General features: G+C 36.3%; 1 protein-coding gene across 3 annotated transcripts in view; it reads left to right on the top strand.

Moving 5' to 3' along the window:
* The window catches only part of brinp2 (bone morphogenetic protein/retinoic acid inducible neural-specific 2), a 115,392-nt gene that overhangs the window by 27,648 nt on the left and 60,698 nt on the right, over positions 1 to 27,046 (top strand). The window contains exons 1-3 of one of the 3 annotated variants that reach the window (XM_048163229.1): positions 1,922 to 1,981; positions 6,347 to 6,387; positions 16,611 to 16,931. In XM_048163229.1, the coding sequence (XP_048019186.1) occupies positions 6,347 to 6,387; positions 16,611 to 16,931 (362 nt within the window). In that variant the 5' untranslated portion in view covers positions 1,922 to 1,981. Of the gene's footprint in view, positions 1 to 1,853; positions 1,982 to 6,346; positions 6,388 to 16,610; positions 16,932 to 27,046 lie in introns of those variants that run through there. The other 2 variants (XM_048163231.1, XM_048163230.1) reach the window with 2 other exon arrangements.

Below are 27,046 nucleotides of genomic sequence, written 5' to 3'. Positions count from 1 at the left end.
TATATTCAGTTAATTAAAAGAGTCCATTTATCAATGAATTCAAAAATGTATCATATATATAATATATTATAAGTTTCTAACACTCACCAAGGCTGCATTTATATAATAGTAAATACAGTATTATTCTGAAATATTACCATTTAAAATGTTTTTCGCCCTATTTTCTATACTTTAAAATGTAATTTATTCCTGTGATGGCAAAGCTGAATGTTCAGCATCATTACTCCAGCCTTCAGTGTCACATGATCCTTCAGAAATCATTCTAATATGATGATTTGCTGCTCAAGAAACATTTCTGATTATCACCAGTGTTTAATTTATTTGTGTTTATTTGAAATAGAAATTTATGTAACATTATAAATGCCTTTACTGTTAGTTTTGATCAGCTTAATACATTCTCGCTAAATAAAAGTATTAATTTCTTAAAAAAATATATATATATATTGCTGGCACCAAATATTTGAACAGTAATACTTAATATATTACCCCCTTAAAATGTAATGTAGCTATCTCATATTTGGTTGTAGCTTGTAGTGTAGTGAACTGCTTTTTTGAAAGAGAAGCTTTACTTAACTATTTTAAATTATGAGCGTCTTGTAAAATTGTTTTACAGCTAAAGCAACACTGAGTGTGGGGTTAGGATGAGACATAATTCAGACCCACTAGCCCTCCTAAAATACTCCATGGATTGTTAAACATCATTATATATAAGGCATAATCAAATTAAGAGCCAACTGTATGGCGAGCAGAATGTGTGTCCAAGTAGCCTTGCTGAACAAACAATGGATACCAATTTTCTAAGGCATTTTCAAATAATTTCAAAAATATGTTCAATACAATGCTGCATATATAGTGTAAAGGTAGACTATGTAACGTTTTGCCCTCTAGCGGTAAAAAAAGAAAAGAAAAAAAGATTATCCTATTGCTCATAAAACATTCACTACTTGATATAACCAGTTTAGATGGAAAGGATATCAAGCTGACCAGATTAAAGGGTTAGTTCACCCAAAAATGAAAATGATGTCATTTATTACTCTCTCTCACGTTGTTCCACACCCATAAGACCTTTGTTTATCTTTGGAACACAAATTAAGATATTTTCGATCAAATCTGTTGGCTCAGTAAGGCCTGCGTCACCAGCGATGACATTCCCTTTTTCAATGCCAGAAAGCTACTAAAGACATATTTAAATCAGTACATGTGACTACAGTGGTTCAACCTTAATATTAAAAAGTGACGAGAATAATTTTTGTGCACAAAAATAACAAAATAGCGACTTTATTCAACAATATCCAGTGAAGGGCGATTTTAAAACACTGCTTCATGAAGCTTCAAATCTTTATGAATCATTTGTTTCGAATCAGTGGTTCAGAGTGCCAAAATCACATGATTTCAGTAAACGTCATGGCTTGGTTACATCATAAGCGTTTTGAAACTTCAATAGTTCACATGACTTTGGCAGTCTGATACGCGCTCAGAACAACTGATTCGAAACAAATGATTCATAAAGCTTCAAAGCTTCATGAAGCAGTGTTTTGAAATTGCCCTTCACTAGATATTGTGGAATAAAGTCACTATTTTGTTACTTTCGCACAAAAAATATTCTCGTCGCTTTATAATATTAAGGTTGAACAACTGTAGTCAAATGAACTGTTTTAAAAATGTTTTTAGTAGCTTTCTGGGCATTGAAAAAGCTATATAAGCTAACAAATATTTTTCGGATTTTCTACACTATTTTAAGTCGTAAAGTGAGCAGGATATTAAAATGAAGCGTATGGATTCGGCAGGCATATATTCATGATACTAAAGCGGGGGAAGTGGTCTCTTTGCTCTACAGCGCCCCACAAATTTCCAATGTAAATCTGTGGTCAAAAATGGAACTGCAGCACGCTCTCCCCCGCTCATTTTGGCGTTTACAACACTAGATCAAGACATCATTATCGACTAAGATACCAGTCCGCTTCAGAAATGTCTGCATCAGGTCAGTAAATAGTTGGCATGTCTGTTCTTCCTATGTGGAGTAGCGTATCGAATTAATGAGTATAAACTCTTTGGTTTAGCTTTTTTTTTAGGCTACAGTAGTTCTGTTGGGTTTGTTTTATGTTTGTTCTGAGAATAGACATGACCTTTTTTTCCCTCACTGAAATTCCTAACTTGTAATATTCTAAAACAACAATCGGACGCGATAAATTAAGGGTTAGTTCACCCCAAAATTAAAATAAGGTAACGTTAATTTATTACTCACCCTTCATGCCGTTCCACACCTGTAAGACTTTCGTTCATCTTCGGAACACAAATTAAGATATTTTTGTTGAAATCTGATGGCTCAGTGTCGAAACATGATTCGTATCGTGTGTCAAACCGCCAAACTGCTGAAATCACGTGACTTTGGCGCTCCGAACCGCTGATTCATAACTCTCCGAAGCTTCCTGAAGCAGTGTTTTAAATCGGCCATCACTATATAAAGGCATCTTTACACAGAAAAAGCAGCACAGAAACCAACTCTGAAGCGGCATAAAATCACAAAAATGTGCATTTACACAGACTGTTTAATGCTCCTCTGAAGCGGCATAAATGCATTTACACAGGAATTAAAATCGCGGGAAACAATGCTTTGAACATAAGTATTTCAAAACTAACAGTTTTAACAAAATTAATTTAAAAATAATTAAATAATAAACAATGAAATATAACTCGAAATTAAAAAAATACGAAAATTTAAAGTAGTAAACTGCGTGCTATATCTCACGCTTTGATGTTTGTCATAATAAAAATTGAACGATGCAACAAAAAATTATACATTATTACACCGGGTAGTTCACAACAGGATTAAAAGAGGTCGAATTTTTTTTTTTTTTTTTTTTTTTCAAAGAGACAGAAACAACAAATGATGCTAGCATTTGCGCGTATCAGGCAGCAGCAGATCACCAGATAGACCGTCGTGTGTGGGTGAAATATCGTCCTCAAGGAGATGATTTTTGGAATATAATATAACAGTACACAATCACAGTGACGCCGATTGTGTTAAGCATTTACTTTATCTGAGAAAAATGTAGCAGCGCGTTGATCTGACAGTCTCTTCATGGGAAGATTACAAACGGCGAAAGCCAATTGATGACCCACGACGATTCTCTGCTGTTATTTTGGTGGTTTTGCTTCCCGATGTGAGTACAGGACTCTTTTACTTCAATGCCCCTTGATGGAAGACATTATTTTTATTATTTGCCCTAAGTTATATGTTTCGTCTCCTGCTTCTTGAATCTCGAGCCGCCTGAGCTGACTGGAATGGTTTTGGTTGTCATGACAATGACGTAGTTTAGAGCGGCTATATTTCGCGTTCATTTACACTGAACCAGAACAGTATCAGACTCACCTTTGATACTAGGGGCTGAGGTGGGTCAGACCCGGTGTATTTTAGGTCTTCTTTAACACGGCATTGCGTCTTTACACTGAATTCTGAGCAGGTACAGACCCGCTTCAGAACAGCCATAAATCGGCTGTGTAAAGATGCCTTAAGTCGTTATTTTGGTTTTTTTGGCGCACCAAAAATATTCTCGTCACTTTATAATATTAATATTGAACCACTGTACTCACATGAACTGATTTATTAAATATGTTTTTAGTACATTAATGGATCTTGAGAGAGGAAATGTCATTGCTGGCTATGGAGCTTGATTTGCGTTTAGAAGATTAACAAAGGTCTTACGGGTGTGGAACGGCATGAGGGTGAGTAATAAATGACATTATTTTCATTTTTGGGTGAACTAACCCTTTAAGGCAATTCTAATGGCATTCTATGCAATTGTCATGTGTACTAAAGTCTGTCAGTCATCATTAGAGCGCCACCCTCAGGCTGAATAACGCAAGGACATTCGAATTTTGCCAAAAGTATGTCTGATGTGTTCAGCGATAAGGATATAAAGCTTACAAAACATTTAGCATAAATTAGTGTTAACACCCAGAATCTGCCCTAGCTAAAGTTATATCCAGGAGCCGCTACTGGTTTTGCTATTTTGAGAATAAGCATGCCACATCTATACATTTACGATAGCGATAGTTCTGTATAGTCACTTTGAGCTTTTAGTCCTTGGTGATTCTGATTCAATCAGTGAAAGCCCAATAAACAGGGTCATGGGTCAAATTCCTTCCAGAACAATCTTTAGGGGAGGTTTTATCTGCTGCTGGAGGGTAATGGACCTCTTACTGCTCTGTGGTAGATTTATTGACTATCTGAGGACCCCGATGCCCCTGATCAGTCTCTGCACACTACATCTGTCTTCACTCATTATCACACATGCATATGGAGCTTTGCAATCACCCTGTGTCTGCCAGAGTCCATTACCCACAAGCCAAGTGCTCCAGCTCAATCACAAGCGAGATAACAGACAATTTACATGCACACACATGAACAATGACATATTTAAGGGATATGCTGTACAAAAAGTGTGTTCACACACTTAAGCGTAGTGTATATCATTGTGTGTCTGTCAACCGAATAGCAGAAGGTCAGAAGGTGTGTTTGTATTACCGTTTCAAATCGATCCATTCTCTTTCCTCGCATCCTTTCCCCTCTCCACCTCCCCTATCAAGAGTTCAAATGCTATGGAGACCACTCCAAGAAAAAGCAGTATTCTACATAACAGAGAAGCACTGTTTTCAGCTATTCAAGTACTTAACAGTACATTGAAAGTAAAATCATAATGCTTGAACTGAGAGAACAAGTACACTGATGTTATGACTGTCTCTACCCAAAGACACGACTCCCTTTTAGCAGCGGTTATTTAAATGTGTAAAGCTTTCTAACACATTAGATTAAATTATGGTTGTGTTATCTGGGTGTGATAAACCAACCTGCATGTTCCCATAACAGAAAAAAAGAGGAATCATTTGGAGAGTGTTAAGATACTAATTACATTTGTTACAATTAATAAACAGCTACAATTATATGGTTGGCTGGACTCAATTTAGTATTCCTCCATCACAGAGGCACCGCTGTGAATTTATGATTAGAGTATGTGGAAATAAATGTTGCTTAAATTAAGAATATGAGAACACATCTTCCAGAAAAAGCACTGAACTTTGAAAAAGATGTAAATATTTTTCATACTAATACAATGCATTGCGTTCAAAAGACTAAGACCACTAGTGAAAATGTTTTATTTGGCTTTTTTTTTTTAATTAATGAAATGCAAATTTGAGTGAAAAGTGACTGGGGAAAAAACAAAAACATGAAGAACTGAGCATCTTGTGCTTCAGTGAAACCTTTTGTACAGAGCAGAAATTTGTTTTGAATTACAAATAGTTTAGAATCAGATTTTTTTTTTTAATTGATTTTTGTAAAAATGTTCCTTTATTCAAATGTAGTTCTACACTAAAAAGTGATAAACTGCAGTTGTTACTTTAAAGGGTTAGTTCACCCAAAAATGAAAATTTTGTCATTAATTACTCACCCTCATTTCGTTCCACACCCGTAAGACCTTCATTCATCTTCGGAACACAAATTAAGATATTTTTGATAAAATCCAATGTCCTGCATTGCCAGCAAGACAATTAACACTTTCAGTGCCCAGAAAGCTACTAAATACATATTTAAAACAGTTCATGTGACTACAGTGGTTCAACCTTAATGTTATAAAGCGACAAGAATACTTTCTGTGCTCCAAAAAAAAAAAAATAACGACTTTATTCAACAATATCTAGTGACGGGCGATTTCAAAACACTGCTTCATGAAGTTTCGAAGCTTTACGAATCTCGTTTCGAATCAGTGGTTTGGAGCACGTATTAAACTGCCAAAGTCACGTGATTTTGCAGTGAACAAGGCTTTATGTAATAAGTGTTTTGAAATTTCAATGGTTCACCACTGGGGGGGGGCGTGACTTTCACAGTTTGATATGCGCTCCAAAAACACTGATTCGAAAAAAAAGATTCGTAAAGCGCATTTTCCGTCGCGCATTTTCAGTAGCTGACCCCAGACTGTGGAATGCTTTGCCTTTTTTGTATTAGATCGGCATCATCGTTATCTGCTTTTAAATCCAAGTTAAAAATGTATCTTTTTGATTTGGCATATGATCAATGATGAAGGTTTTTTGCACTGATTGTTTTTTTAAAATAATTTTATTGTTTTCTCTATTATTTTAATTGTGTGAATTCTATTGTGCAGCACATTGGTCAACCCAGGTTGTGTTTAATGGTGCTATATAAATAAAATTGACATTGACAAAGCTTTGAAGCTTCTTGAATCAGTGTTTTGAAATTGCCCATCACTAGATATTGTTGAATAAAGATGTTATTTTGTTCTTTTTTGCACACAAAAAAGTATTCTCAAAAAGTATTTGTGTTTCAAAGATGAACGAAGGTCTTACGGGTGTGGAACGACATGAAGGTGGGTGAGTAATGATAGAATTTTCATTTTTGGGTGAACTAAGTCTTTAAAGAAGTATTTCTGCCTGATGTATCCCATAAAAATGTATTTTGTTGGAATCAATATAATTTATTCCAACAAAATCTGATTGAAACCTGGAAAATAAAGGTTTTAATCAGATTTTGAATCTCAGATTTACAATGTTTTCTCAGACTTTTGGATCCTATTGTATATTATTCAAAATGATTTGGAGCTTGTCATGTTTTTCATGCGTTTCCCCTTTAATTGACACAGTTGCCATGGTTCCATGTTCAAATTAGATGAGTTTTGCTGTCTAAACCATAGTGACATAAATGGCATGCCTTTACCCTACAACAAGCCTGTTTTTCAATTAACAACAATTTTTCTCCTCACGGAAGATGTTTATTATCACTATTTTTCAGGAAACGTTCACCATGGGTGCAACTATTAATACGGCAGAGATAAAAGATTTAGATCACATGTTTTTCCTAATGCGGTCACTCAAAACGCTTGAGGACCCGTGGCGTGTCATGATTCGTGCACTTGTGGTAATTGGTTGCCCATATGAGGTGACCATGGCAACAATGCTGGAATGTGTCCTGTGTGTACAGAAGGATGAATTGTCCTCCGTGTGTTCAATTTTTCTAAAGCTCATCCTCTCATTAGCGCTGAGAATCTTTTATAGGTGTGTGGGAGGTCTGTTTGCACTGGGACCACGCTTTCCCCTCAATTACCAAATGAGTTTGCACAGGCTCTGGCAACAAACTCCTGAAAACTCTGCGAGGACCCGGCAGAAAGTGTGCCAGGATGTATTTAAGGATGAGCCACAGAGCTAATAGTATCAGAGCAATATGCAGATGTGTTTTTATGGAGCGGTGTTAATCTAATAAGCAGCCAGGGTAATTATCTTGAGTGCGACTAGGTGTGTGTGTGTGTAAATGGTGTTTTTTAAAGTGTGATGTATAAGCGATTACACCCAATGGAAGGTTGAAATGTGTTTATGGTGATACAACAGCTGGACAGTCAGGCATTAAGAGATCCCCGATCCCCGTGTGCCCGGATCTTCATGCTTGCACAGTATGAAACAGTTGTGATGTGGAACTCGAGTCTGGTTTAGACAGAAAAATGACTGTTTTTAATGATCTAACACAGGTATACTAAATAAGGCATTGAGGAGTCTTAATTATCCATATGTTATTGTGCCTAATTCTGAAATAAACGCCAGTGATTGTGGCTGTTTGCTTTGACTCCTCATGTGAATGTTTTCCCTCTGTTGCCTTTGGAGAACATCTGCTTATTATTTTGCAGACAGTACAACTTATTAATTTGCCATAATGTTGTAACACCTGCTGTAAAAGAATTTGAAAATCACAGGCATGCATGTTATATACATAGTAGCACATGAGTTTGCTTTGCTAGACCATGACACACAGATACACTTTGGTCTGATTTCACAGACAGGGCTTAGATTAAGCTAGGATTAGGTCTTACAGTAGTTAAAATAAGACATTAGAGAAGCTTTTTTAAATGTGCCTAAAACATTACTGGCGTGCATCTTGAGACAAAATAATCGCACTGACATATTTTAAGATATGTCAATGTACGTTGCTTTTAGTTAAAACAGATCAAACCTGCATTTTAGTCTGGGACTGGGCAAAAAGGGATAGTTCACCCAAAAATAAAAATTATCCCATAATTTTCTCACCCTCAAGCCATTGTAGGTGCATGTGACTATCTTCTTTCAGACGAACACAATCGGAGTTATATTATAAAATATCCCGACTCTTCCAAGCTTTATAATGGTAGTGAATGGCGCTCATGATTTTAAAACCCCAAAAAAGTGCATCCATCCACATAAAAGATATCCACACATCTCCAGGGGGGTAATAAAGGCCTTCTGAAGCAAAGCAATGGTAAGAAAAATATCTATATTTAAATCTTTATAAACTAAAATAACTGGCTTCCGGCAGACAGCCAACACAAATCGGCTTACGCCAAAAGAGTAATCTTTGACCTGACGCATTGATGAGCGCGAAAGCAGAGAGGATAGAGCAAAACAAAACACTGGTCACGAATTAGAAGTCTAAAAGAGAAAAGCTTGAGTTTGTTGACCAGCCCTATCTGCGAGAGGCTTCTAAGCTTACGATACTCCTACATACTACGTCACATCGTGTCAGAAGTTACTCTTTTGGCTCAAGTCATTTTGTGTAGGCCATCTGCCGGAAGCTAGTTATAAAAACCCATTGCTTCACTTCAGAAGGCCTTTATTAACCCCGTGGAGTTGTATGGATTACTTTTTATAATGTACTTTTTTGGACTTCAAAATCAGGAGCACCACTCACTACCATTATAAAACTTGGAAGAGCAAGGATATTTTTTAATGTAACTTTGATTATGTTCGTCTGAAAGAAGATAGTTATACAGGTATACACCTTTGGCTTGAGGGTGAGTCATGGGATAATTTTTATTTTTGGGTGAACTATCACTTTAAAGAAGATATTTTGAAGAATATTGGCTGACTTCCATAGTAGGAAATACCGTGAGCTGTCTGGTTACCAATATTCTTCAAAATATCTTCTTTTGCGTTCAACAGAAAAAATAAACTCTTAACTCAAAAACTCACAACTTGAGGGTGAGTAAATGATGACAGAATTTTCCTTTTTGGGGGAACTATCCCTTTAAGCCTTGTCTATGAAACCAAGGGATAGAGAGACATTTAAAACCCCTCTGCAACAAGGTATTGTTGAAATTGCTTTTACATTAATGCTCTTTCACACCCGCATAATTGTTTCACTGATTAACTTGCCATGCTTGCATGTTTTAATTAAACACATTTTCAGGATTTATGCCCTTTCATTTATTTATCTCCCATCTTACAAAATGGTCACCTGGGGCATATTTTTTGGTGGAATTAAATGCGCTTTAATTATTTTCACAGGATGAAATTGCTCATAAACATTCACATGTGGAGGTTTGTTGAGCGCGACCTTATTAAAAGTTCTTGCATTTTCTTTTGTTTGTTGCTCACTGTCTATGACACTCACATTCTGGCAGATCCAATGCAATAAACAAGACAGATGCAATAACCGTGATGCAAGAATTGCAAGATAAAAACGTTCTGGTTTCAAAGGTTGGCTCTCTTCATGGGGGAAAAAAAAGAAAAAAAAAACAACAACAAAAAACACTCTAAGGTCTCACTCTTTGGTTATTTCTCTTGAATGAGCAAGAAGCGCAGTATGGGTCAGATGGCCACTGTTGTGGAAACTGCTGTCCTTATACGGTTACCAAACAAAAAATGAGCGAGTAAAATCAGACAACTGTAATGAGCACAGGTGCATGAAAGGTAATTAGTGGTGGCTGCAAAGAAAAGCATCCATATTACTATTCCTCATACAACTACTACTTCAAAAGACAAAATGTTAGCAAGTAACTTATCCCGCACAAATCATATGGCTTAATGAGTATTTGTTTTGTATTTTGTAACGCCCTAGTGACATCTAAGTTTGTTAAAATAGATTCAGATAGAAATCAGCTTCAATATTTCACAATCTGACAGTTTTTAACTGTATTTTTAATAAAATAAATGCAGCCATGGTGAGCATAAGAGACCATTTATGAAATCTTACCAACCCTGAAGCTTTTGAAAGGTTGTATAATTAATATTTAACTGTCATATAAGAAGAAAATGATTTGCAGCAGCAGTAGAAGGAAATTCATTGTACGTTTTCGCTTACATTGGGTTTTGTGGGCTCCAGGCACACATGATGGTAGGAGTAAGGCAGGTGGTGGGGATTGCTGAGTTTAGAGAATGGTGAGTAGGTGCACCCGAGTTCAATAGGACAGACGGCCTTATGGTTATGGGAGTGCACCTGCTTCCACTGCACACTCAGGCTTAGTAAAAGTCCACAGCTGCACAACATTTCTTGCTTCACTTTGAATAATAGATGAGAACACATACTGGAGAACCAACCTAAATCCTCAACAGGTCTTTCTTGTGCTCAGACATTCTCGAAACTTGACAATATTGGGTATTTGAGAGCTGCCATGTAGAGGGCTATTAAATCAGATTAGTGCGGCTATGTGAATGATTTCATCTGGGCCTGCTTAGCAGTAAAGAGTACAGAAGTTTGCAACAGAATATTTTCAACCAGCTACTGGATTCTGAAAACTGACTGTTGAGGCACTTTTGGATAACTGCCTTTGATGGCTCAGAGGGCGATGCAGCATCTCTGGGATAAGTGAAATTAAGTTCTCAACATGAATCATGTCCTCATGGTCATACACATCCGAGTGTGAATGGTTCGGATTAGATGTTTTAGAAGATACACACACTATGTGATGCAAGCATGATGTGGTGTTTTGTTTTTGTTGTTTTTCTCTGAGAAATTTAATTGGCCATCTCACAGGACGTACTGTAGAATTGAACTCTGAATCGGAATGATGAGAAATTTACTGAATTACAATTTTATGCATTCTGGGAAACACCTATATAATATGTAATCTATATAATTTTATTGTTCTTTCTGTCTGTAAGGCCTAATCAAATGAGGCTTTGTCAAGTCAACATTTAAACTTTTTTATTAGCTAAACAGTTATATGAATTTCAATTCATTTTAATTACCTTATACTAACAAAAACCTGGTGTAGTGGTTACAAGCTCAGGGGTGGAAACAAGAAGGTTGCTAGTTCAATCCATGCAAAGTGCAAGCTATAGATCACCATTGTTTTCAAAAATGAAAATTCTGTCATTAATTTGTTCATGTTCGGAACACAAATGAAGATCTTTTTGATGAAATCTGAGAGCTTTCTGTCCCTCCATAGACAGCTACGCAACTGAAACTTTGACGCTTTGACAAAAAGTTCATAAAGAGATTGTAAAACTAATCCATATGAATTGAGTGGTTTAATCAAACTTTTCTGAAGAGACTCGATCACTTTATATGATGAACAGATTTATTTTAGGCTTTTATTCACATATAAACATTCATCAGCGAACATAAACAGAAGCTCAACCGAACCTGATAGGTGCGTGAGAGCAAACCTCTTGAGGAAGTTCAAACGTGCTGCGTAACACAAGAATGAACCTCATTGGTTCTTATGGAAGCTGAAACATGCTGCCTAACACGAGAATGAACCTCACTGGTTCTTATGGAAGCTCAAACATGCTGCCTAACACGAGAATGAACCTCATTGGTTCTCGCACATCAAACAAACATGCTTAAGCTTCTGTTTACCACAACTGCTGTGTGAGTTGATGAATGTTTAAATGTGAATAAAAGCCCAATTTTAATGTGATTTAATGTAAGCCTAATGTGAATTTTAAGCCTAATCTGTTCATCATATAAAACGACCATGTCTCTTCAGAAAATTTGGACTAAACCACTCAATTCATATGGATTAGTTTTACGATCTCTTTAAGAACTTTTTTCAGTTGTGTAGCTGTCCATGGAGGGACAGATTTCATCAAAAATATCTTCATTTGTGTTCCAAAGATGAACAAAAGTCTTACGGCTTTGGAACGGAATGAGGGTGAGTAATTAATGACAAAATTTTCATTTTTGGGTGAACTAACCCTTTAAGGAAAATACTGTAATTTACTTACCCTCATGTTATTCCAAACCTGTATGGAACACAAAAGAAGATATTTTGAAGAATAGCAACCACAGAAGAGAATAATACATATTTGGGATGACATGAGGGTGAGTAAATAATGACAGAATTTAAATTTTTAGCTGCACTATCCTTTAAAGCAATAGACTTAATCAGGTTTCTTAATGAGGATGTGCCTACTATTTTGGATAAAAGTGAAAAAAAAAAAGAAAAAAAAATATATATATATATATATATATATATATATATATATATATATATATATATATATATATATATATATATATATATATAAAACCACTTACTTTAAACACATTTTACACACAAGTTATCATGTACAACAAGGAAAGAGCCTCAGCTGAGCTTCCGAGATGCTTCATAAAGTACAGTACATTAAAACAGAAGCTGCAGGTGCGTTATTCTTCGAAAATAATGAAGTGTGATGAGCAAGCTTAGCAGGTTACCAAAATACTAGCAGGTGCACAGCATGAGTCATAGGCTCTTTTATAAACATTGTTAAGAATATTGAAAAATTCTGAGCTAAAATGACAGCAATTAGGATACTCAAGAACAGCTATGCCAAATTTCCTGGAGCTTTGTTGTGTGTTCTATGCAGATATCTAATGAACAAATAATATACTCATACCATACAGCTGGAATCTCCACCTGCCAAACAGAAATAAAAGTTCCCCATTAAAACAATTCTAAAGTAGGGATGTTTTAAAAATCAGCTTGACTGAAAGACGTGTCTGCGAATCTGTCTGAAGAAAGTGCTGTATAATTAAGCTGGTTTCACATTCACATAACCCTGATCAAGCATTTTTAGGGGGCATTGACATAATACAGATTGTTGCATTCTAGCGAAGTGGAGTTGTCTAGAACAGAATGCAGGCATCTTAAGACATTTTAGGCTGGCTATTTTGAAATGCATGGGACACCCTAAAAAAGTGGGACACTGAAAAAGACCATTTGCATATTTATGGTTATAGTGGATGTTCTTTAAACGTCCAGCATTTCTGAGGGAGTTTGCACTGTGCAAACGTACTAACAGCTAAATTAAAGCAGAAGGAAGAAGATAGATAGATAGATAGATAGATAGATAGATAGATAGATAGATAGATAGATAGATAGATAGATAGATAGATAGATAGATAGATAGATAGATAGAAAATGTGCAACAAAATTACAGCCTCCTTGAGAAATTCACTATTCTCAGCTCTTGTTTATCCCTCATAATCACAAAGCGCTGCTGTATCAGCATTTCCTCAAGCTAGCTCCTAAAACCACTACATAATCATTATTTGATCAATTAGATCTAAAGCCTCTCTATTTGGATCATGAGTTGTTAAGCCTTCAGGTGAACCTCAGGCCCTGCAATGCCAATTTCAGCTCAAGTGTGCTCTGCAGAATACTCTTTTATAAAAGTGTTGTGGACATGTGTTGTGTTCTCTGTGTCGCATTACCCTATGCTAAATTCTAGATACATGCAGCTAGTGCATGGCTTCTCTCCTGAGCGGGAAGGGTAAATATAAAGACACCTAAATTATGCAAGATGCGCATGAAAATGTCAGGGCTAAATTCAGTATTTCTGCATTGTCTCCCCGGCATTTCAATGTTTTATGCATTTTATAATTAGGCAGAGGCTCCAGAGGGAATGGAGAGCAATAAGACCGAGCATTGATAGAGCTGTCTGGGGTGACACTATTCAGACCCTGGGTTTATTTGAAAGGCAAATTTCAAAAGTGATGTCTGTCAAGGTATTTTAGAATGAAAGGTTGACCATACCGGTGTCCATCTGCTGTTGCTCCTTAATGTGGTAAACAGTGTGTAATTGGTGCAATACGGCTAGATGAAAGTTGTCCGGTTTCAACTGTTGAAATGGTAGCATGTAATGGTACTATAGTAACTTTATAATGTCAGGCAAGAAGAGTGAGAGAGTGAGTTTTAGTAAACCGACTTTATTGAATGGACCAAACATAGACTTGACATGCAAAGGCTGTAATAGGCTATAATATTTGTGCAAAAAGAGCTACAATCAAAACTGGGCAAAGCATCCTGTGAATAAAGGCGATATTTTGACCATATTTTTGTAGTTGTTAGTCTAAATTTGACAAATAGCATGGCATTTACCTCTCCCAGGGTGCAGTATAAATGCAAGCCTTGATGAATGCATTCTGTGTGCAAATGCCGTTCATCATGTATTGCGTGCACTGTTAATTTAATCTATTATATTTTGTCTCTTGCCTACCTGGGTTGGCATTTGCCATTTTTAACTCCTTTCGTTTACAGTTAAGTGTAGGCGTCATAGTGACAAATTAGATTTTACTCTTTTGCTCTCTTCTAATACACTGTACATTCAAAGGATTGTCAATTTAATAGAATTATAATAATAATACAATAAAAATGAATTTCAGTAATAAGGGATTTTCTGACCATTTGAGCAATTTGATTGATTAATCGAATGAATCATACCATTAGAATTTAGATTTTTTTTTAATTGATTGACTGGGCTAATATTTAGTTGTTTTAATATTAATATTAATACTAAATATACACTCAAAAAGAAAATAAATCCATCAAATTGAATTGAATAATCGTTACATATTATTAATATTACGAATTAAGAATTTTAAATAAGTAGAAAAACAAAACAAAGAAATAGAGCTTTTGTATAAACCTTAATGGAACAAGGGAATGGACCATTTAGTTTATGTAATTCGTATTCATAAATTTAAAAACAAAAACAAAATGAAAATGTTTAAATTTATGAATACAATCACATAAACTAATTTTATCAAGCTCTAGTTTTTACTCATCTTAAATTCTTAATTCATAATATAAAATGAAATTGTATATTGTTATATTATAAATTATATTATAATTTATAATATTGAAATTCATTTAAAAAAAGGGCTTAATTTTTTGTTTATAACAATCAATCAATCAATGAATCAACAAATCAACCAATCAATCAATAAACAAACAAACAGACTGTCTGTTACATGTATTTTCCCTTACGGAAACGGCACCAGAGTTGGTCACTTTATTACAGAAGTAAGAAAAAGAAAATAAAACCAGGAAAAAAAGGCAATGGGATTAATAGCAAGAAAGAACAAAAAAAAAAAAAAAAAAAGATGAAAGATATAAAACAAACGAAAAGGAAATGCAATCGCACAGAATTTGATATATCAAGATGAGGCGATGAGAGGATTGCAGAGTTATAAAACACAGGAGATGAGAGGAGAAAAAAAGTGAAGAGTAGGAGAAATATATTTTGCTGAAGGAATAGGGATAATTACATTTCGTATATTAAAACTACACGACTGAGTGAGGAAATAAGATGTTCTTGTAGGAAGCGATAGGGTGGGAAAACATGGGGAAATCATCTCTGGGTGGCCTGATGGCCGTTCCTGGTTTAATGAATTGTGCTGAAGTAGGCTATGCTGGGTAAATGGAACTTATTACAGAACCATGAGGTCGTAGATACTGTGTATATGGTTATTGCCTGTATCGAGACCTGTTTTATGTTTCATAATATCTGTTCGTCTCTAATTGTCTTACCAATAGGCCCTTGCTGCAGTTAGGAACGTGTGCAAAGTAGTTCATACATCATTAGGAATCCAAACCCATTTTGTCCTTCAGAAAATTCATTTTCATCATGGATTTGAAGGAGGATTATAAAGGAATGTCAGGGAATGAAACTAAACCCTGTATGGAACTAATCGTTTGATATTATACTGTATGCATCGGTGCATGAAGGCATTGCCTCTCTCAAAACCGATGTCTACCTGCGCTTTACATAATCTATGCAAACTCTGCATTGGCCTTATTAATATAAGCTTCCCTTGTGGCCCTTGGTCAAACGTCAAACATTATTTTCAGATTTGCATTTTTCCCAATGCTAATGTAAATAATTGAGTGTTTAATATCACAAACCAAATGAGTATCAAGTCTACAACAGGAAACTAAAGGAAGCATCACACACACATATATATACTGTGCGAAGACAGTGGTTTAAAATTGAATATTTTTGGGTACATTGTATTGCATATGTACAGTCAGACAAAGATTATCACAAAATAAACCCTAGAAGGTTGATCAGAAGTCTGACACAAGCAGAGGACATAAAATACTGATTTATGAAGAAAAAAAAGTCCACTACACTGTAAAAAGATTTTTTCAAGGTTGTAAATAAAGATTACTGGAGTACATTTTACAAGAAATACTATCTCAGCCTTTGTACTTCAGTATTTCACATTTAATTTAAATGTCACTTCCCGATTTCTTTTATTTAATAGCAATTTCTCAGTAAAAAAAAAAAAAAAAAAAATGTTTCTACACAATGTTACTAGGCCACTTGTTTTGTATGTTGTACAAGCAAATTAAGACAATAATATTACACTAATATACAGAAATACTGAATATCTGACCGCTGAATGCTGTGATTGCACAAATCAGAATCGAGCATACCATACAGTCATGTTCACTATACTTCACTCTGGTCTTATTTGAAAAGCATACTTGCTTTAGGATCCTAAATGAAACACACAAAAGAACATTATGTATATATGGTGATCATCAAAGTGTTACCTTGGTCTTCTCTTCCTGTCTGTTCAGGTCAAAGGGATTGGCAGAAGAATGCTGGCGCCAGGTGCCCAGGGGCAGGATGGCGTTGTGTTGGCAGAGAGCTGCAGTTGTTAGATGGTTCCTCTTGATGCTCCTGTGGCACTGGGCACCTCTGGGCCCACTGAGCTGGTTTCTGGCTCTGGCTGAGCGTCTGGACCAGAAGACCTCACCATTCTCTTCCATCTCCGGCCGGAGCAGTGGCCAGCTGGACTGGCTCCTGTCTGATAAAGGGCCCTTCCATCGCTGTCCAGAATACACCGAGTTCAAAGAACGCTTCCAGCAAGGCTTCTCCACACGCTATAAAATCTACAGGTTTGTGCTGTGATGATTATATTATTCGCTAAAAATACTGCATATTCAAAATTGACTTGTGAGCAAAATCGGGTCCCATGACAAAAAGCCATTTTCCATTTTTCTCAGCTCCACTATTGGTGTAGTTGCTGTTTTTTTATTTTTTAACTTTTTGACAGAATAGTTCTTTAGTCTTATTCACTAGATTGGGTTTGACAAGATTTTTAAATGTTTTTAAAAGTCTGTTATGCTGATCAAGGCTGCATTTATTTGATCAAAAATACAGTAAAACAGTACTATTGTGAAATATTATTACAATTTAAAAAATGCTTTCTATATTTTAATATATTTTAAAATGTAAATTAGTCCTGTGAAGGAAAAGCTGAATTTTCAGCATTATTACTCTAGTCTTCAGTGTCACATGATCCTTCAGAAATTATTCTAATATCCTGATTTGGTGTTTAAAAACATTTATTGTTATTACTATCATCATCATCATCATCACATATTTTTGTGGAAAGAGTGATACATCTTTTATAGGCTTATTTGACAAATTTGATTAATATAAGAACAAACAGAACTTAACAAAGTGTTAATTTCTTTAAAAAAAAAATTAACAACCCCAGACTTGTGAATGAAAATGTTAATACCACACAAGTGAAAATCTGATCACAAATGGGATGTTTTGCTGGCAAAAATAAAAACCACTTTATTGTGGTTGATACAATGTCAAAAAAAGCAGATTTTCAGCAGCACATGAAGGTTGATTATGGTAAAGCATGTTAAATGGAGTTGACTGCACTCTTTGTGGTAGGTGAAAACTTTATAAAACTAGGAAAACTTGTGAATGAAAAGTGTTTGAATTCTACAGCAACCAGTGGAGCTTTCTGCACAAAAGTGCGGGTATAGATTTCATGCAGACAAACCGACCTTTCGCCGCTTGTGACGGATCAAATAAAGCACAATGAGAATTCTTGACAACATCATAGCAGGAGAAAATGAAAAAAAGATACTGACATCTCAGTTGTGATGAGGCTTCGATCTGATGCAGCCCATGATATCATTGATGAGTCGACAGGTGCAGTCACATGATAGAAAAGGGCCATAGCTCATGCAGTGAAGACCTCATCTTCTCTGACGCTGTCTTGCAGTTACTAAAACAACCAACACAACAGAAGGACACAGTTGATAGTGTCCAAGAATCCCGGAAAAAAAAAAAAAAAAAATTATCATTGTTTCCACAAATGTCCGTGCGTGGCCTATCAATGACATCATACCCACGTTACCCTCGGGTTTCCGGTTTTATTTTGTAGAAACCATGGAAACACTAAAGATACTTTCATATATTATGTGTTTTATTAGACAGGTGAGCAGCTGTTTGGATACATTCACTGACAGAAAACTAATCATTGTTATATAGCTCAACACAGTAAGTTTTAGGGCCCTATAATACACCCGGTGCAATGCGACGCAAGGCGCAGCGCAAGTGTGTTTGCTAGTTTGCGTCCGGCGTCGTTTGCGTTTTCCCGTTCAGCGCCACGTCCTTAAATTAGTAAATGCATTTGCGCCAGTTAGTGCGCCCATGGGCGTGCTGGTCTAAAAAAGAGGTGTGTTCGGGCGCATTGCCGGCACATTGCTATTTTAAGGAGCTGAAAATAGACTGCGCCATAGACCAACTCAAACCTGGTCTAAAGTCTAAAGTCAATGGCGCAATATTTTTTTGTTAGAGTGCGTTGGTAGAAACTGCGCCTCTGGGCGCGTCCACAGTGCGCGTTGACTTTGCTTATTACACACAGGGATGCGCATCACACAAACATGCCAAATATTAAAAACAAAAGGATTACAGTGTAAAAGAATATTATTGTGTAGGCTACATAAATAAAAAAATGTAATGATGAATAGTCATTGCGTGTATTAGAATTAGGCTACCTATTTTCAATTCAGCCTATTACTACTTATAATGATGAATGAAATTGGCTAATTAATTGAACAATCGTGCCAATACACACACATATATATTAACTGACTCATCGCGTGTACGCCATGTAAATAGCAATCCGGGAGATGACACTCTGATTGGTTTATTGAATGTTACGGCCATTATTCATTAAGAGAATAGGGACAACCCATTTCAAAAATGCGCCCCCGCGCACGGACCGTTTTTCCATCGTTAAAATAGCAAAAGTGGATTTGGACACTCCCTGAGTGCACCTGCGCTGTGCGCTTTACACTTTGTGTTTAGATCGTTAAAATAGGGCCCTTAATGTTTAAATCTCGTTTTCTTGATTTACCGTGAGTACCATGTTTTACCAGTGCGCAACAAGTGTTTTGTAGCTGCCGAGCGAATGCAGAGTAGCACTATAACAACTTTCAACACACAAATGTATCTAATATGATAAACAGTGCTGCTTTACCCCACATATGCTTGACCGGAAGAAGCGGAAGCGGCGACTGTGGCATAATAAAAGCTCCACTGCTGTCGAGTGTCGCGCTTGTCTCTCATTAGCAATCACTTCAGTGGCCTCGTTTCTGCTCGCACGGCACTCGGCCCTACTCTCCTTCAAACTACAGTAACATTAATAATGATTTCTGCCCGAGTCGCGTCCTGATTCTTTTCCACTCGCTGGAGGTGAAGACTACACATCCCAAGATTCCGCGCTCAATCTCGGCGTCATCAAGCTATGCCTTTGTTTTGAATAGGCGACCTCTAGCAGCGAAAATTTAGTGTGCCTTTAAGCAAAAATACCATTAAGGAAGTTTGTTCTAATAGACTAATGTACGCACACGTACACACTCCTGCGTCAAACAGTAAGTGGATTTGATCTGTGGTCAGTGGGGTAGACTGGAACAAATGCACACCATCTTTTGACGTCAACTTATAAAGGCTGTGATATTTTTGCAGAAGTTTGAATTGGTGCCTTTTGTAGTAAACAAACTTTGTATAAAAGTTTAAGCACCCTATAGCTCAAATTCAGTGAGTTACAGATGATGTACAACAATACCGGGTCACCCCTATTCAAATAGAAAATGGTTATTTAAAATTCTAATAATATTTCACAGTATTACTGTTTTTACTCAAATACAGCCTTGGTGAGCAGAAGAGACTTCTTTCAGAATTTTTTTTTTAATCTTACCGCCCCAAACTGTTGAACAGTAGAGTAAAATTATTGCTGTTGATAAATTATTTGTCTTTATTAATACATTTATTTTCATTTATTATTATTAATTATAATTTTGACATGATTACACCATTTTTCATAGATTGAAAACCCTTGTACTAGTGTGGTCTTATTTGATGTTTCCTAAGAAGCAAACCTGTGACCTTGCCGTTGGTAGCGTCATGCACATCATTATTTTGAAAAGTGCAACACATCAGTTGCAACACAGTGGTGATTATTCAGCTGCTGACCAGTTTTAATTACATGAGCACAGCATGCCGCTTACATCATTCATTCAGTCCAGTGCATTTTAAATATCGATTGCTACACATTCATTCCAGTGTATGTCAAAGACACATGCACAGTGGCAAGGAAAGGTGTGTTTGGTGCATTACTGTGGCTGACCTCAGCTCCGCCAGGGGAGTTTGGCCTTTCTGCCTGCTTCCTCTGCCCCCCACCGGCGCGTAGCCGACTCTGTCCAACTCTCTCCGCTCGCTGAATTCAGAACCCAGCATGCCTACAGCAGCTGGGCAGTGAAAGGCCCACGGAACTGTGATGGACTCAGTGAGGGGGAGACGAGCCTCTGCCAGCGCTGTTTGAAAGGCTGTCCTGCAAGCCAAAGAGTCTGTGTGGGTGTCTGGGTGTAGGCGAGTCTTCTGTATGTGCCTCACAGTTCAGATGCATTGTGTAAACAGCATCACTGAACTCACACTGAAAATATGGGACTTCAGCTGGTCACTGCATTGGCCCTTTGATATGACAACAGATCAGAATTTCCAGGAAGAGAAACTGGGTTGCACATCACAAGAAGAGAACACCAGCAGGCACTGTACCTTTTACCGCTTCCTTGGGCACAGCTCCCCTCTGGGGGTTAACAATGCACCAAAGGATCCCCGGCAGAGTGAATTCTATGGTCTTTAGTCATACTGCCAGCTCCGATGGGGATTTTTTTCTGTTGTGAATGGAAAGAGATGTGCGCTTGCATTAGTTTTCTTTGTTCCGAGGCTTTAGCGGCAGTTGACATTTATATCCAGGAGTTATTGAATATGGAAACCTCTGTGAGCTCAATGAAAATAAAGGCATAATTTTCAATTTTTTTTAGAAGTCATCTGCATCAGAGATAAAATGTACTATTTATTATTAGTGTTGTCAAAAGTACCAACCGCAATACCAAGTCAGTACTGACATTTAAAAAATGTGACGCTTCAAAAACATGTTGTAATAAATAGACATCAATGACGCTCTTCACCGAGCACTTACACAGATACACTCCCGCTTTCAAAAATTCCTGTGCGTTGATCATTGTAGCCAATCACAGACATATCAGATGAGCGCAAGAACACGAAAGCCAATCATTGGTGGTTACGAATCCGCTCAACAACGCTCAAAGTAAAATTTCAGTACCGACTTAGTATCGCGGTCGGTATTTTTGACAACACTACTGTTTATTATGTAGTTTGCTGAATTCAAATATGACAATTAAAACAACTGATTGGCTACTGTTTCCAAGATATTTCGGATACTTGGCACTTCCTGGCTCATCTCTTGTATTCATTAAATGGAGCATCTTTTGCCATTGTCCAGCAATAATGTGCAAGCATTGATGGGCTCCATTTGAAGTTATCTACACTGTTTACACAAGTACGAGGCATCTCTGCTCACTTTGGCTAAACAGAAATGTGTTCCTTTGCAAAATCAAACACTGACAAATACTGTAAGAGAGCACAACACTGTATGACGGGTACAAAACTCTGTTCCTGGAGGACCACAGCCGTGCCGAGTTTAGCTTCAACCCTAATTAAACACACCTGATCCAGCTCATCAAGTCCTTCTGGCAAAACCACTTGAAGGCAAGCCTGCAAGGTTAGCAAAAAAAAAAAAAAAGAAAAGTAATGCCTGCTAACACTGTGGTACGCAGGGAAGGAGAGCAGAGGCTGTTTCCGGCTAATCTTCCACATGTTTGCTCTTAAACATTAATTTTGGATTGATCTATATTTAGTTTACACCCAAAATAATGCTTGTTTTAAATAAGAGAAGTCACGGACAATTGCGTGATAGGTATGATTCAGTTTACAGCGCTTTTCATTCATTTCTATGGGACTGACTGTCATACAACTTGAACGAAATTCAATTACGTCAAGTCCTTACTGTCATTGGTTATCAAGGCAAACGTGAACTAATCCTCCGCCATTCCCAAGTCAAGGGTCGTATATACCTGACCCAGCATATACTGAAAACTGGAGACAATCAACAATTTTAAGCATTATTCTCATTCTCTCTGACCAAGAATTAGTAAAGTTTGACTACATTTTTTTCAAAAGCATTTTGGCTGTAGACCAGTGAAATCAAAATATCTGCTTTAAAAGAGGTAACCAAACTTACATTTGAATTTTCTTGATGTCTCATCCCAAAAAAGATTGTGATATCTTGTGTTATGCAGCACAATAACAGATCTTATGTTGCACTGGCTGATATGGTAGATGTTTTGAATTTACCAGCACAGAAATGTAAAGGTTTTCAGTTACTGATATCATTGTAGAATGCTTTACTACTCATTTTCATTAATGTGATTAATTTATGGTAATATTTGACAGTTATGTTCAATTCATTAACATTATTTCATGCATTATGTATCATGAAGAAACAATGAACGATACAGCATTTATTAATCTAGGATGAAGTTGATTTCTACATATATTAAGGCTTTTTTGTTGTATAATTTAACACGAGTTAATGAGCAATATTATATTTATAAATGAACATTAATTCAAATTAATAAATGATTTTAAGTTCATCATACCCAATGCACTAATGAATGTTAACAAATTGAACCTGTTGTTCAATGTTACATAATTTATTTCACAAGCAAAACTGTGCAATATGGGGATTAATGAGATAAAGCAAGTAATACTGTAATTATGTGACATTATATTTTAAATAATTTATTTTAATTTGTAATTATCTTATATTTTTAATTTTTCAGCACTATTCATTTGTGTAAAACATGATGAGTGCACTTTTAAACGATTTGGACCAAGGAATACTAATACAAGTGACATATTTATGATTATAGAAGAACCTTGACGCACTACTCTTCCCATGTGGATCCTTGGGATGATGTATTAGCTCCCATTCGTGCTATTATCTGTAGACTATCACACCATTGGTGCTGCACAAGGTGACGGCAGTGACAACCAGCAGGGAGCCACTCCATTGGGATTTAGTAACCTGGAAGCAGCTGGTTTCCAAAGGCAACGAGTATCTGCAAACGAAATCAAACATGTGTAAGCCAAAAGCAATTGAGATGAAATCTGATGTAGGAAACACAAGAGATGAATCATGCAGGTGACTCTGGTCCACAAAGTAGAATTAATAAGCCAAATGGATGGCAACCTCAGAGATGCTTGCATGGAATTATAATGGGGAAAAGGCGATACAGGGGCTTGAAAAGAATCGCTTTTGTGTTCCGTTGACTTGATGCAATTTACCACTTCAATCACTCACCAAAGAATATTTCAGAAGCATTTGATAAACATTGTCTGAGCTTCCTCAGATTGAGTCAAATTTCACTCTCTATATTGATGTCTGCCAGTGCAAAGTTTTTGCTGAGCAGTTTCATTTTGTTTTTGCATTGTGTAGTTCTGGTTTTTGCTGAAAGCATGATTTTGTCATTTCTTATTTGCTTAACTTTGGCGACTAATCCTTCTTTAAAAATCTATAGTTAAAGCTTCTTTCACAATACAATAAAGCCCCTGGTGGGAGGGGTTCCTAAGCTTATTTTCTAGATGATGCCCTCAAAAAAAAGCAGCATGTGCCAATGTTTTAGTTCACTAAACAGAAGCCTTTGAAGTTTTGCATTAAACAGAGGGTTTAAAGAGAAAAATAAAAGGAGAGCAAAGACAGAATGGAACGTTTAGACAGATTGTGACATTTTAAGCTTTTGGCTGAATAGGTGAACAAACTGTTTAGAGTGATTCAAATGCCATCTGTTGAAAACGTGGCGTCGTTTCATTTGAGGTTTTTCAGAACACAAATAATTGGGACAAGCTTTGGACATACTTGTGTACAGCCTGTTTCTGATTTGTTTTACTTCAGTGATTTACCACTAAGTGTAAATGCACCTTGGACGTACTGTGTTTTAATACTATTCTAAAATAGACAGTTTATTATAGTCTATGAGCTATAATTATAATTATCTTCAAATTGGTTCCACATTCTGCAGAACACTGAAAAAGTGAAAACGTGCTGTTGTTAGCTTATTTCTACCTGACCTAACCTAACCCTTAAAATTGCTTTCACTTGTATAATCTAGTGTAGTTAGGTTGACTTAGTCATATTAAATAATATTTTTATTTGAATAAAACTGGTTAATTTAGATGTTACCACGTGTAGCATATTTCAGGTTACCTGACAAAATATTTTTAACAGTGTAGGGGGAAAAACAAAGACTGTAAATCTGCAAAGCAATTATGGAGGATATGCACAAGAATGAAACACTGGACATTTTTGTAAAAGATTCAGTAAATTCAGTCTAAGATTCAGTCTCAGTGTCTGCAGGAGAGAAGGGAGGCAATATATCATACTTACAGTACTTTAGTTGACAAGAAGTTCCTATTTTATTTTAGACAAAAGTCCAAATGCACTGGGAACAAATATTTCTCAGAAGCTCTGAGAGCCTGATAGTCTGTCACTCCACTCTAATTCATGTCAGTTCTGATCTGATTTCATGCTGAGGTAAAGTGTGGAGGTCATTAGAGTGAACACGATGTCCATGGAATGGAATGTCCAGCCACTGCTGATGAAATACACTCTTCTTTAAAGGACACATTCTTAAAGATTCTTGGAAGAACCCGAAATGATTCTTCTGTGGCTTTGCTGCAACAAAAAACACACTTTTGGAAACCTTTAAAAAAAAAAAGTGTAATTCACATAGAAATACAGTCTGTCACAGTTTACTCGCCCATATTGTTCTAAATAGTATGACTTTCATTCTTTCATAGAGCAAAAAAGACAAATCTTTAGCTGAATATCTTGGCAACTCTTTTCATTTAATGAAAATGAATGAGGACTGGAATCTCCAATATTTCAAAGACACCATAAAACGATCATAAAAATGATCAGTGTGGCTCTATATTCCAAGTCTTCTGCAGTCATTAGATAGCTTTGTGTAAGAAACAGACTGAAAGTTAAGTGATTATTCACTGAATATCTTGTCATTCACTCTACCTCTCACTGGCATGTTCAAGAAAAAGTCTGATTCGTGAACGAATCAGTTCTTTGAAATCTTAATCATTTAATCTCATTTGTACATTTTCATACAATCTACTTACACCACTGATGTTTAGGTTTAACGGTGAGGTTACAGCACCAGTGGTGTGAAGTTTATACATGACTCAAGTCGTAGGAATTCAATCGAATCTGCCACCAATTAAATTTGTTACATTTTCTTATGAGATCAGGTTAGGACTACAATTCCTTTTCCTACTGCCTCCCTTAAACTGCCATTTCCAAAAACAAACCTTTACAACTGTCATCACACAGCTGGAGTTACAGGAATTTGTATTTTCTATTAAAATGTATTATTAGAGGACCTAAAGGCATCAAACTAGAAAAATCTAATTAGAGTATTTAGCGCTGTGACTCCTGGTGAGTAATCAAGATTCAAGCTAATTCAGGGTGTCTAAAGTTAAATTTAAGACCAAACCTGCAATGGAGATACATATGTATATATGTATATATATTACAGCTGCACGATTCTGAATTAATTAAGAATCACAATTTTTTTTTGGTTTCAAACAGAGATCACGATTTTCCCATGATTCTGAACAGACTACTAAACAAAACAACATTTACTAAAGGTTCTAACAAATGTTAATGAATCTGAATGAATTATTATTATTATTTTTAAATGCTTTAAATGAATGATTCAATGATTCACTTATAAGTACTTCATTGTTTCATTACTGGATGAATCAGCATTTTTTTTTTTTTTTTACAAATCTCTTGAATGAATGATTCAATGCCAAATACATTTTTAAAGTCACTTGTCGTCACCTAGTCGTGTGTAACGATGCAATTGATACAATTGTTATTTGAAGCGCCATGTTATTTTCAAAAAGGTGATTCACTCTTTTGATCGCTAACGTAGACATTAGTGTTTATATCTGAACTATGCACTTTTATCCCAGTTCTTCTATGATAATATGAATATTTGTATTACAGAAATAACAATACTGTGTGGTTGAAAAGACTAGAATATTTGAATCTTCCGGTGTGATTTTGTCAAAAGTTTAATAGACACTTGAATCGTTGTCATTTAGGAATGAGATCATGAACTCATCGTTCTCAAGCAATTTTTCATGAAACCTTCATTTACCCATTTTAAACTAGCTTGGAGGCTGGTCAGCTAGCTGTATAAAAAAAAAAACTACAAACAGCACACTAATGGCTACTTGACAAGTAATATATATATATGGTTTTAGAAAATGGTTTAAGGTTCTCTTGGAGGAAATGTTTAACTGTCTCAAATTAGCGAAGAAGTGTTGTGAGGGAATTATTATTGTGCTGAGCACAAACACGGCTGCAGAATGCACCGCCAGCACAGGTTCACAGGGGAAAAGAAAGAGACTCTAATTGCTATTCCGACTTGCCCTCCTTCATTCACCAAACTCTGCATAGCACTAGCCACCATCTACAAGGAATTATAAAGTAGAAACAATGACTTTGCTATTCAGTCCATCGTTGAGCAGAGGACAGAGCATTCATTATATGCACCCGATAAAGGCATGTGTCTGTTTTAATGAGTGAAAAGTTTGAGAGCTGAAGACCTATTTTCATAAAATGCACCTGCCATCCTCTGCTTGATTGGCAGGCTCATACAAACGGGCCAGAAGACCCAGTTTTAATCCACCAGAGCGAGGTGTTGCAGATCAGCAGTTCTCTCTTTCTGGCATTTGTGTGTGTGCTGTACAGTTGGAG

This window comes from Megalobrama amblycephala, linkage group LG17, assembly GCF_018812025.1.
Source record: "Megalobrama amblycephala isolate DHTTF-2021 linkage group LG17, ASM1881202v1, whole genome shotgun sequence".
Classification (NCBI taxonomy): Eukaryota; Metazoa; Chordata; class Actinopteri; order Cypriniformes; family Xenocyprididae; genus Megalobrama; species Megalobrama amblycephala.
Note: the sequence above shows the minus strand (reverse complement) of the source record. Positions and strands in the feature narration are given on the sequence as shown.